The 12252-nt window shown below is 41.0% G+C and overlaps 1 protein-coding gene across 4 annotated transcripts in view; it reads right to left on the reverse strand.

Moving 5' to 3' along the window:
• Window positions 1-12252, reverse strand: part of PROM1 (prominin 1) — a 58672-nt gene that overhangs the window by 25415 nt on the left and 21005 nt on the right. For all 4 annotated transcript variants that reach the window (XM_053458297.1, XM_053458296.1, XM_053458295.1 and 1 more), the window contains 7 exons: window positions 11549-11754; window positions 9425-9545; window positions 7413-7476; window positions 6828-6917; window positions 1162-1379; window positions 958-1032; window positions 628-691 (listed from right to left, as the gene is read on the reverse strand). In XM_053458297.1, coding sequence (XP_053314272.1) covers window positions 628-691; window positions 958-1032; window positions 1162-1379; window positions 6828-6917; window positions 7413-7476; window positions 9425-9545; window positions 11549-11754 — 838 coding nt within the window. The remainder of the gene's footprint in view (window positions 1-627; window positions 692-957; window positions 1033-1161; window positions 1380-6827; window positions 6918-7412; window positions 7477-9424; window positions 9546-11548; window positions 11755-12252) is intronic.

A 12252-nucleotide genomic window follows, 5' to 3' on the forward strand; every position in this document is an offset into this window, starting at 1 on the left:
TCTTAATAAAATGAGCCAACTGATGCTTTGTAGAATAAGTTATTGTCGGACACTCAAGTGAAGAAAGTTCTGGCTTGGAAGAAGGGAACATGTTGCCTCCTCTGATCTACAGAGAAGGTCAGAGAAGGTTTCTTCTCTTGAAGCACTTACAAGGAATGGCTGGATTCCAAACCAGTTCCAAATTTATCCAGATATTGAGAAAGAAAACATCTCATTAGTTACATACAATGAAAAACACATTTTATGCATTTTTGAGACTCCCTGCCTTCATTCATTTCAGAAAATTATAGATAAAATAAACTGGGATATACTGCACTGGACCCTGGATTTTGAAGACATGAAATACTCTTTAGGGAAAATATTGATCTGAGCTGTACTTTAACTGAACCTGTTGCATCACAAGAAGGCTATGAGTTAAACAGTGTTTGTCATGGATACTTTATAGTACTTAGGACATAGCAGCGCATGAAGACCCTTTGCCGTATTTTTTTATTGACATTGTTAACAAATTTGAATACAATTTAGCATTTTAAACAGCCATGGAGAGAAGGAAAGAAACAGTCAGATAACTAGATATGTTAAAACAAATTGCAAAGTTCACAGATGACAGTGTTTCATGAAACTCACCTTCCTCAACATTTCGGGTCTGGTTCTGCACCATTTCTGGTGTGTTATTAAATGCTGCATAGCCCTGGACAGATAGAGGAAGAGACAACTGAATTGACGGATGTTGAGTTAATGTCATCATATGACGATGAAACTAGATTTCTTCATTAAATTATTACATTATTAATTATTGCTAACCCCCCACATGTATGATTGAGCCCTGGCGTGAGCTGTGCCACTGGCACACTAACCTATTGCTCAAGAAGGGGCCAAGAAGCTCTGCAGAGCATTTCGCATGAAAATATCAGCCCAACAGAGAATAACATAATAAATCGTCTGTGCTTACTGTACCTTCTGAACAAGGCTGCTAAGGTCAGTTCTGAGAACGTCATTTAATTTTCCAAGATATCGGTTAAGATTTGGTAGCTGCCAAAAGTAGAATACAATAAAAAATGTGTTATTACATATTTAAGCCAATATGCAGAAGAAGTACTGGTAAAACACACATACAGTATGGCATAGACTGGCAGTGCAAAATCATTGTGTATTTCTCACCGCATGGAAGTTTGCGTGGATTTTCAGCTGATCTAGCGAATTCTTTATGTTATTGCATGGTATCATCGCCACGTTGGCTGAGCACGCGGCATCACTTAAGGTGCTGTTCAGCTGCATCCTGGCGTCTGTCAGGTTTGCGTTCAGCTTGTCAGTTGCTTCTTGCAGCACTTCGATGGCCACACTAACGTTTTCCAAAGCTTCCTTGGTCTCTTTAATTGCTGAGGACACAATTATAAGATTGTTATGAACCACACGCAACGTAGGAAGGTAAGAATATCAGCCTTATCCCTTCTACGTCTGCTCAGAACCACATTGCAAGGACAGCTTGTCCTAGTAAACAGTTTTAGGTTGTGTTGGAGGAAGATGACAAATTATCTTGTGGCATTAATTATGCGGTATCAGGGGGCATCTCAGCTGCTGGAAGACACAATTGCTTTCTCTAAGGAGAATAAATCTATGCACTAAGGAGGGAGTCTGACGTTTTACATTTAAACTCCCTGATATAGAGCATTATTCAGGACAAATTGAGAACAAACTAAGGTGAGGTTCTCCTGTAAGGGAAGGTCCAGGAGTTTACTCTTGTTAAACCTTACTGATATCAGAGAGTTGAAATATTCAGGCATCCCGAAAGCACCATTTTTAGTGACTAGAACCAAAAACGCTGGATTAATTATAAGAAATATTTCTAAGTATAATAAATTCCCCTACTGGATCAAAGGATCGACAGATCAAAGGACCAACACAGACATTTCAACTGAAATATACAGTTTATATACAGTGATTTGTGCCCTCATCTGTGTGCTCTCAATTACATTTTACTGTGTTTCTGCTCACTTTAATTCGAAACCATTTGCAGAACAATCAGACATGAACCAGGCGACCAAGGAATTAGCAGGAACAGACCACTAAATGCTATGGTCATAAGACTTTGCTAACTATACAACAAAATTATTTTCATAGCTATATCCTAATTACTCTAAAATAACCTAACAATGATGCAGTAGTTGAGTCTAGACCAAAACCCACAAAAACTGCTACTAAAAAAAAATAACATGAATTTTCATAACACACAGAATCCCCAAAAATAGATTTGAAAGACTACACAAGACCTCAAAAGACAAAGCAAGGCACGAAAAGCAAGTCTGACCCACAGACGTTCCTACCAGCTGAGATGATCGCACCTGAAAATGGCTGAATACCACGTTCCTCTGATAACTGTACATTTTTTTACATTTGTACTTTTTATTAAAGCTTTGGGGATTATTGTAATTTACATAGATTATCAAGGAGTCTACAAAAGCAACAGATGAAACATCCATTACTTTGTTTCCATCATCTCCCAATTATCTTGCTTATAGTATTATTTTATTAGCATTCGAGTTCAGAAGTAATTTGGGCAACCCCTTATAACCTGGTCATGGCAGAAATGCACATCTATGGTAAATAACCTTTAAAACTTGTGAAGTACTTTGGTATCATCCATTCAGATATTGATGAATTAAATTAACAAAACAAAATAAGGTTAGTAGTTTTTGGGTCGCAATGACCTATTTCACTATTGCCATCTTTCTATGTCAGGTTGGAGAATGTTTTATTCTTTTATTTTCATGGTCGTGTTTTCCATTTCTTTTCTTTAATTGAGTTACACTTGTTATGGTTGGTGGAATCTCCCTCTACCAGAGTTGACAGCAAGGCCAGATCTGTGAGAATATATGCCATGTTGTCCTATTGGTATTTACAGGTTGAATGGACTTTCTGGTGGTCCAGCAATCAGTGGGATGCTTGGTGACACCCTTTGTCAGGGTCGCTAAAATGCCTATTACATACCAAAACATATGTTCCCTTTCAGGGGCGTAACTAGAATCCTCAGGGCCCCGGTGCGAGAATCTGTTAAGCACCCCCCCAACCCATCTATCCCTTTCTCACTATCTACCCTCTCCTTTCCTACCCCCTCTTCTCACTATCTCCTCTCTCCCTCTCTACCCCCCCTTCTCACGATCTACCCTCTCCCACCCTACCCCCCCCTCGCGATCTACCCACTCCCTCCCTACCCCCCTTTGTAGGTCACTTACCGTCAACTGCTGTGTTGGGAACGTGAGGCGTGTGTCTGGGGTGCCGGCGCTTCACTGCTGAGCGCCGGCATATGACGTCATATGCCGGCGCTCAGCGTGAAGCGCCGGCACCCGAGACAAACGCCTCACGCTCCCAACACTGCACTCTGGGCAGCGCTGAGGCAGGTGGCGGCGGCGGCGGCAGCGGCGGGGAGCAGAGGATTCCTGGATTTCTGTCAGTCAGGGGGGCCCAAGAGGTGCCAAGCGGTCGTTTTCAGCAACCTCTCGGCACCCCTTGGGCCCCCCTGACTGGCAGAACTCCAGGGCCCGGTCGCAGTCGCGACCCCTGCAACCCCGGTAGTTCCGCCACGGTTCCCTTTACCAGTGGAGGTGTACGTAGCATGACCAGGAGTATATGTCCTTGTATCAGTGTTTAGCTAATACCCCTTCCACCTGAGCTTGATAGGCACTTACACAATAATACAACTATGCTAAGATGGAGATGCACAATATAGACAAACACAACTAGACAGACAAGTGTCTAAGCACTTCACACCACAGGACTATTTAAACTGATTTACCTTTAATAGCCCTTTCCACTTTGACTTCAAGAACAAACAAACAAACAAAAAAAACACGATGACAATGTCACGAATGAGTCGATACAAATCAGGTGTAGCAATGTTTACGGCACAACAACAAACATCAACCAAAAAGATCGGCATGAAAATACATGGAACACAGCATTTTTAATAGGATTATATCACAGAGAAACAGACTCACTGACTGGGCTAGACTCTATCACCTAGACATAAAGTCCTAATCAGTGGAGTTCTAAAATGGTGATGGCCATAGACTCTGGTTCTTAAGTTGGAAGAGTTGAGAAGTTACACACAAATCCTAAAGGTTTGATTCTGTAAATAGGTTAATTCACTAAGGGGAGAGTTTATAAGAAAGTCATGATTTCAGCTTTATCACTTTACCATATATTACGAAGGGCCACCACCAAAAAGGTTCTTCAGTAAGAAGGGCTGAGCTGGCCCTGTATATTGAAGACATCTCAACAATTTAACTATACATTATATAGGGCCAGCCAAGCTTTTCCTGCAGCACAAGCTCATAGGGATTGGCCCTTCATAATTCAGTAAATGTGTATACAACATACCCAGCAAAGTCTCATCAGAACCTGATAATGAAAATAATCACATTAATACCCATATGGATGGATGGATAAAACCTGGCGGCAGTGAAATAAACTATAGTTCCAGGATGGCTATAGGTATAGTGTTTATTTGATGGCTTTCTTTCACCGACAGAAGACGTCAGACAGGTTCAAGCTTTTTCTGATGTCTTCAACACAATTTTTAATATATGGTGCTTTTCAATCTGCTTTGCTGAACGTAAAACTTAGAACTAAACGAGGCATTAGAGACATCATCCGAATACCCAAACCCTTCCCTGAAATAATTATTCTACTGGCCAATTCATATGTTCCAGGGAATGATTACCTGTCATGTGTATGTATAATTTTATTTATAACAACTTAGTTCTTTTTCAAAAGTAATAAATGCTGCCATATGATAGGTAGTCTACAGACCGTTTGATTGGGGTATTATTATTATATATTGTATATATACAATAGGTATGAATGCATTAGGAAAAAAGGTCCCTGCACCGTGGAGCTTACAGTCTCAATAACGGGACATAAAATGGGACTGATATGCACGGATATGCCACAAGAACTTGGAAATCTGTTAAGCTTTTTTGCTTAATTTGGTAGGAGGGCCTTTAATCGGATTTTTATGTATCATCGACTATTATCACACACGTCGAAATGCTGTCCAGACTACCTATTTTAGATGGAAGACTTCGGTCTTTGGACACAACTGGGATGTAGGCCTGTCCACCTTACATTAAACTTCAGATTTTGATGACATTCAACAGGTTGGTCTGCAAAACTTTGCAAATAATTGGATTTCACTTAATAATCGCTGTTAACATTTGTAAGGAGAAAAGATGGAGCTGCTTATCGCATACAGTATGGCATATGAGGTGTGCCAACACTGAGTCTTGTGAACTCTGGTATGTCCAGCAAGCATTGTGGACCTCTAGATAAGAGGCACATGAGAGGAAGAAAGTGGGATTGAGAGATTTGGGTTCTAAAGAGGGACTATCCCTTCTAAAGAGGGACACTTAGCATGTATGCTAGATTGCCCGGTTGTGCCAGGCACTTTTCAACCATGCCAAATAAAAGGATTTTAATGAGATGGTCAGCGCCTAACAATCCGAACAAAAAGCAAAGGTTTTTCAACGTTATGAAAAACTTTGGTGCGTTCTTCTATTTTGTAGATTTTGTAAATTATTTATGCAAATATAACACAGATAAAGAACTACATTCCAGGTTGCTACTCTTTGAAGACTAATAGCCGACATATTTCCGCAGGAATTTCAGAAAAAATGGATAAAATCAGACATTTTTTTGCCAAGAGACATCTTGATCATTGCAGCTCTTTATGTGCTGAATCCCTCTGGCAAAACCCTTATGAAAGACACCTGTCTCTGCAGCATCTGCAGTATTAATCAGCTATGCCGGGGTAACCCTTTCAACGCCATAGGAGGGTGCAAAACGTATTGCCCTCTGACCCTTTAAGTGGCCTAAAGGGACACTCTAGTGCCTGCCTGCAGTTTGATGACATCATACACAAACAGCTGTAAGTATCCTTTGAAAGGCACTGAAGTTGTGCAGACGTTTCTGTACATACAAAACAAGACATCCAACAAGACAGGTGAGCAAAGACAAAGTCACAAAAAGAGACAGAGACACACAAATATAACAAAAAACACAACACACTCACAGGTGGGACACACTGACCGCCAAAAAAGCCCATTCAAAAAATATATGATGATGTTAAAAAGTGCCGATGATTGACTGCCTGACCACTAACCCTTTAACTCACAAAACACAACTGGTTCTTACCATATAAAAAAATCACTATTTCCCAATTAAACTATTGTATATGAGCATTTCTTATGTTCATTCACAGACAGTAGGTTGTTTACTTCTGTCAATAATTCATTCACTTTATACTACACATTCTACAGAACAGGAGAGATATCACAGCTAACACCCCTGCAACATCTCGTTTTTTTGGCACATTAGTGCAGGGTTGTTAAATACAATATTCTGTAGAATAACCACACTTGTGTTATCAAATCTTGCAAACAATATCGGTTGTACCACTGAATGCCCAAATCCCACAAGGAAATAATGCCGTATTAAGTAAAATTCTGTTTCATTCATAACTTCAGAGGTAATGTCTGTAGTCTTGTTGCACTATAACAAGACTTCAAATGTATTTTCAGCTTTGTAACATCTTAGTTGTTTCCAGTAAGTGGACAGTAATGACTATTGGAAGTCAGTGCTTTATAGCCGGCCAACAAACCTGCTATAGGTCACTAGTCAAGACTCAAGCTCCATTCTAAGTGTTACGGAAGTGTAATGTCACTGGGATTTTAATAAAGACAGCACCATTTTAGTATTCAATATAAAAGTCACAAACATATTGATTTTAACCAAAACATGGGGAAAAAAGAGGGACAAAGGCTGTCATTTACCTCCAGCCATATTAAGAACAGCATCAAAAGCCGGCCGCACGTCTTTGCTCAGCTGCTCGTGTACACGTTCACCAAGCAGTGGCGAGATATCTGGAATAGGAAAAAGATCATTATTATTATTGGATCAGGATCTTCCGATCTCCTAATCAGCCCATGGTCGCCATTGGAGTGGCGCAGCTCAGCTGGATATTACACGAAAACTGAGACGAGACATTTGGGAGCTATGAAAAGAGAAGGAAGGACATTAAAATATCAGAGAGGAGGACTGGAGCCCTCACTCCTCCTCAGTGAAAATCATGAAATAGCACATAGGGTGTGGGGGTGTATTATCACGCCATGCTCTCGCTCACCTCTTACGCTCTGCCCAGCGATCAGCAGGGCGTAAACCAAGACCCACTGATTGTAAAAAGGCAGTATCATGGGAGATACCCCATTAGATAGCTAGAGGGAATACATATCTAAATCTTCCCCTTGAATTTATTTGTCATAGATTTAAAAACTAAATACACATTCGGTAAATTATTTTGCTGGTGATGTCTCTTTTAAGCCATCCTCTCTTGGTGATTCTTTGCGTTGCCCACTTACTGTTAAGCTCAGAAAGCGCTTTGTCCTTTGTAACGTTAAACTTGCTCAGTATGTAGTCGATTTGCTAAAATGAAGTGAAAAGTGACAATGTTCATAATATGTTATCGGAACATTGAAACATACATGACCACGATATACTTAGACAAAAAGAAACAAAGCAATACAACATTCTTTAAGAAAACAATATTATGCATTCTTTCTATTCAAGCCGTCTCTTTCCACCTTAAATAAATGTTGCTGTATATTCTGATATTGGGACGGGATTGAGCATTCATATTTTCTTATAAAATTAATATTGGCTCGAATATAGGCCGCACTTTTTTCCCCCACTTTAAGTCTTTAAAGTGGGGGTGCGGCCTATATTCGGGGTCTAGCGCCCGACGCCCGGGACATGCAGTCCCGGGAGCCGGGCAGGCAGCGGGGTTAGGATACAGATCCCCCGCAGCGGTGCAGGGGACCTGCATCCTACTCCCCGTTACGCTCAGACAGCCTCCCCTGCCAGCACTTCCCACGGGGGGGGGGTGCCGGCACGGGAGGTTGTCTAAGCGCATCGTGCGGACCGTCCGCACGATGCGTTTTACCTCTGCCCACCCCCGACTTACCGGAGCAGAATCCCGGGTGTCTTGCGGGGCCGGCGGCGGACATCAACGCAATACGCGTATACAACTTCCGGTGCCGGCACCGGAAGTTGTATACGCGTATTGCGTAGATGTCCGCCGCCGGCACCGCAAGACACCCGGGAGTCTGCTCCGGTAAGTCGGGGGTGGGGGGGCAGAGGAGGACAGTGGCAGCATATCTGGGGGGGGGGAAAGTGGCAGCATATCTCGGGGGGGAGGAGGAGGACAGTGGCAGCATATCTCGGGGGGAGGAGGAGGAGGACAGTGGCAGCATATCTCGGGGGGGGAGGAGGACAGTGGCAGCATATCTTGTGGGGGGGCAGAGTGGCAGCATGTTTTTTTGGTGCTTTTTAAAGAAAAAAACTTTTTCTTTAAAAAAGCACCAAACTTTTAGGGTGCGGCCTATATACGGGGGCGGCCTATATCCGAGCCTATACGGTATATTATAACGAAATATATAGTTTTGCCTTAATTTGAGGTTAAAATATTTGCAACCCTTGACTCAATAGCTCTTCTAGTTTCTGTTTGTGTTCTTCTATGAAGTGCATGTGATAGTGGAACATTAATGGAACTTCATAGAGGGATTCATTAGGCACTATGCACGCTCTCTTTTTTTCCCACTCGCAAGCGGTTCCATTGCTGAGCGCCGTACACTCACATGATACGCACCACCGGCCTGTTCCTAGGAAGTGTTTCATGAGTTCTTGTAAGACCCCCATGTATGCACACAAGGGGCTCCCATTGATTTTAATAGGAGCACTTTCCTGCCAACAAAAGCTCTTGGTTGTTTAGCAGCCATAATTCCTGCACATTGTGGAATAAGGAGGGGGCTTCAGATGGTGAGTGACAGTGAACTGTCCCATTAAGGTTCATGTATATTTTAAACAATTGTGATTTAATCTGCAGTTTCTCATGACTAGTATATTATCAGAAAAGGAAATGAATTAAGAGAAACATCTCCTTTGCCCGTCCTTCTGAACCCAAGCAGATTCAGTATTAGATTAGCAAATGGTCCTATTTTATACAACTTTTTACATGATTAGCAACGGAAATCCTGCAGTTCATTTGGAGCTCTTGAAAAACATACGAAGATTTCTGTATTACAAACTTCTTCCTCTAAAAGCCTCAACTTTAAAACTAACAAACATGATATATCATTTAGTGACATCTACTGGAAATACTGCTAACAGCAACAAACATCAGTCTGAATGGCTTAGGATGCATTAAATATTTAAACGTGATCTACTTAACATTAAAGATTTATTTATTTTATAAATTGTCACCTTGGTTAGGTCTGGCCCATTTATAACACATTTAATTCAAAGACAATCATCTCCAATTATTCATATTCATCCCAGTCACTATATAATATCAAATAAACAGAATACGCCATACCATGGGAGTATCGTTTAACAAGGCTCTTAAGTCTTTAAAGTTGCTGTGTACGAGTTTTCTTGATCCCCGTATCTGGTTGGTAAGATTCTGATTTGCAGCGTAAGCACACAGAACTCCCACACTACAAATAATAAATAACGTCATTAACAGCAGAATACATACAACACAACCTACAGAATAATACATACAAATAAGCCGCAGAATAGGTGCCGTAGAATACAATCATAAAGAATGGGGGATCATCTTAATTCACACATGAACTAAATATTTACATGATGCCCAAAATTAAATTATGCAGCCAGGAGAGATCCCCCCATGTTCCCAACCAGCCCATGAATCTCGCTGTCCCTCCATACAGTGAGACAGTATGGAGGGACAGCCACACTGTGCCCCAAAATACAGACTGTCCTGCTTAAACACAGGCGAGATGGGTGTCCAATGGCATGATACATTTGATTGTTTGATTAAGGGTATTTACAAGTTTAGGAGTAGCCGCATTAATAGCACCCGGTGCCAAGGTGTATATGCATTCTAAGAAAAAATGGAGACCAACCTACTACTCAACTACCTTTTGGTTATCAGCTAGTTAAGAGTTTTTATATTTGAAGAGAGAGCATGAGGGCTTTGAGACATATGCAAAAAATATCCATATAAAAATGTTCCGCTTTACTTTTTTAGCACTGCACTTATCAGAGGGCAGTGTGACACCCATTGTTAGCGCCCAAAACTAGAGAGCCAAGACGATGTCATTTTAATAATTTTTGTAATGATTTTTATTTTGAGAAGTATTTTTTTATAGAATTCTAAAATATAAATTAAAAATAAGAAGAGGACAGTTTATCTTCTTCCATCTCTACCTTCTATATAGAGCAGGGGCGTCCAACATGCGGCCCACGGGAGACCTGGAGGGTCGGCAGCCAGGGCAACCAATCTTACGCGGGCCACACCTCGAGTGCAGGTAAGGGGGTAGGGAGGGTGTTTGAATGAGTATGCGTGATGAGGGAATGAATCTGTGAACGAATGAGTATATGAATGAATGAGTGTGTGTGATAGCATGGATGTGTAAGTGCTGGAACCTAGGCATGATGGGACTGTGCTTGCAATCACACTCCTATCATGCCAAGTCAGCCAGTACATGCTGAAACCTAGCTAGCTGTCCCCCTTGTGTATTGATGCTGCCAGCAGTATGGGGTCTGCACATCACTTACAGCCACCCTGTACCAGCATGTACTGGCTGACTTGGCATGATAGGAGTGTGATTGCTAACATATTGCTAATTTTTTTTTGTTTTTATTATTATTTTATTATTATTTTTAAAGGTGGGGGGGTCATTTTCGGTTTTGGCTAAGTGAACCGTGAATGTTTTGGTGGATCCCTAAAATAAATAGAACTATTTCATTTTTAATTATCCTGAATCCTGAATTTGTAGTCACAAAACTTTCTAGGCCCAGAAATCAGTGAGAGGAAAAGTAAAGGTTTTGTGTTATTTACTTTATTTTAATCTGCATATTTTATCAAAGGCCATATTTTCTCACAGTGAAAAATGAGTGCGGCCCTCGCACGTACACAATTCTGATGAAGTGACCCACTGCAGAAAAAACTTGGACGCCCCTGATATAGAGCATAGTAGCATGTGACGTGTCAGGAGAAGGGCAGGTACATGTCGGTAGTGGAAAAGCTGAGGGAGACACAGAGTCAGAGGTAGACCGGCCAAGAGGGGTGCCAGAGAATTGAGTAAAAATTGCTAAGAGAGGAAAATTAAAAGCTAAGAATGTGTTTTAGGGGTGTCATTGTATTCATCGGCACATATTCTAGTTAAAACAGAAGATAGCAAAGCCGTTTTAAAGTTATTATAGCAGACAAATTGGGGTTTATAGTATGTTTTCTCACTAGAGAAAAATAACGGAAGCGCATGAAAACACTGGCCATATTTATAAAAAGAAGTTCTAGAGAAGGAACGTTGCTTTATATGTTGGCTCCGCTGCATTTAGAACTTTGCCCCAGAATTGCATTTTTATAAAGATGACCTAATATATTAACATCAAAATCTTAATTTCAGCAAATAAAAAAAACCAAGCATTTATTAGCCATGGTAATAAACCAGAAGAGGCTTGCAGTACTTGCCTTATTACCAACGACGAAACAAAAAGGAACGTTGCAAAGCAGCCCCTCTGACAGTCTGCGTTTTTCTTATGCCTCTGGTGCATTTCCCCGCCGCAGTTATCGCAGCAGCGACACATGCAGAAGCAAAGGCCTACCAGGGGCATCAGCACAAAGAACAGCAGCCCCACCGCCGCCGCGATAATGAAGCCAATCTCATACCGGATCGTCTACAATGCAAAGAAAAAAAAAAAAAATCACACCTTTTAAATTCATTTTTAGTCAGAATATTGAATTTGAATGCAAAGCGCCATGGGAAATGTGTTACGTTTCTTTAATTATTAAAAGGTGCAGAATTTAACACTTTCATAATGAAATTCATTCATAGTACTGGTGAATTCCTGAATCATTCCTAGAAATAGTCCTTTAATAATGTAACATTTTTTTTTACAGGAATGCTTAAATATCTTTCGACGTATAAAATTGAAATTGAAAAGGCCTTCTGAAACATGTTTTTTGGGGATTTAACCGTTCACAGGAAAGAATTCTGACACAAGTCTTCTTGCTCTGGGCTCAACTGCTAAGCCCAGAAGATGCCCTCAAGTCACTTAAGTCATAACCAAGGGATAATTTGGGGGCAACTGGAGCTTTCTATGAATATTTGACTTGGTCAGTGTAATATCTATAATAAATACCTACAATATTATTAAGGACATTCAGGTGGGGAG

This window comes from Spea bombifrons, chromosome 1, assembly GCF_027358695.1.
Source record: "Spea bombifrons isolate aSpeBom1 chromosome 1, aSpeBom1.2.pri, whole genome shotgun sequence".
NCBI classification, from domain to species: domain Eukaryota; kingdom Metazoa; phylum Chordata; class Amphibia; order Anura; family Pelobatidae; genus Spea; species Spea bombifrons.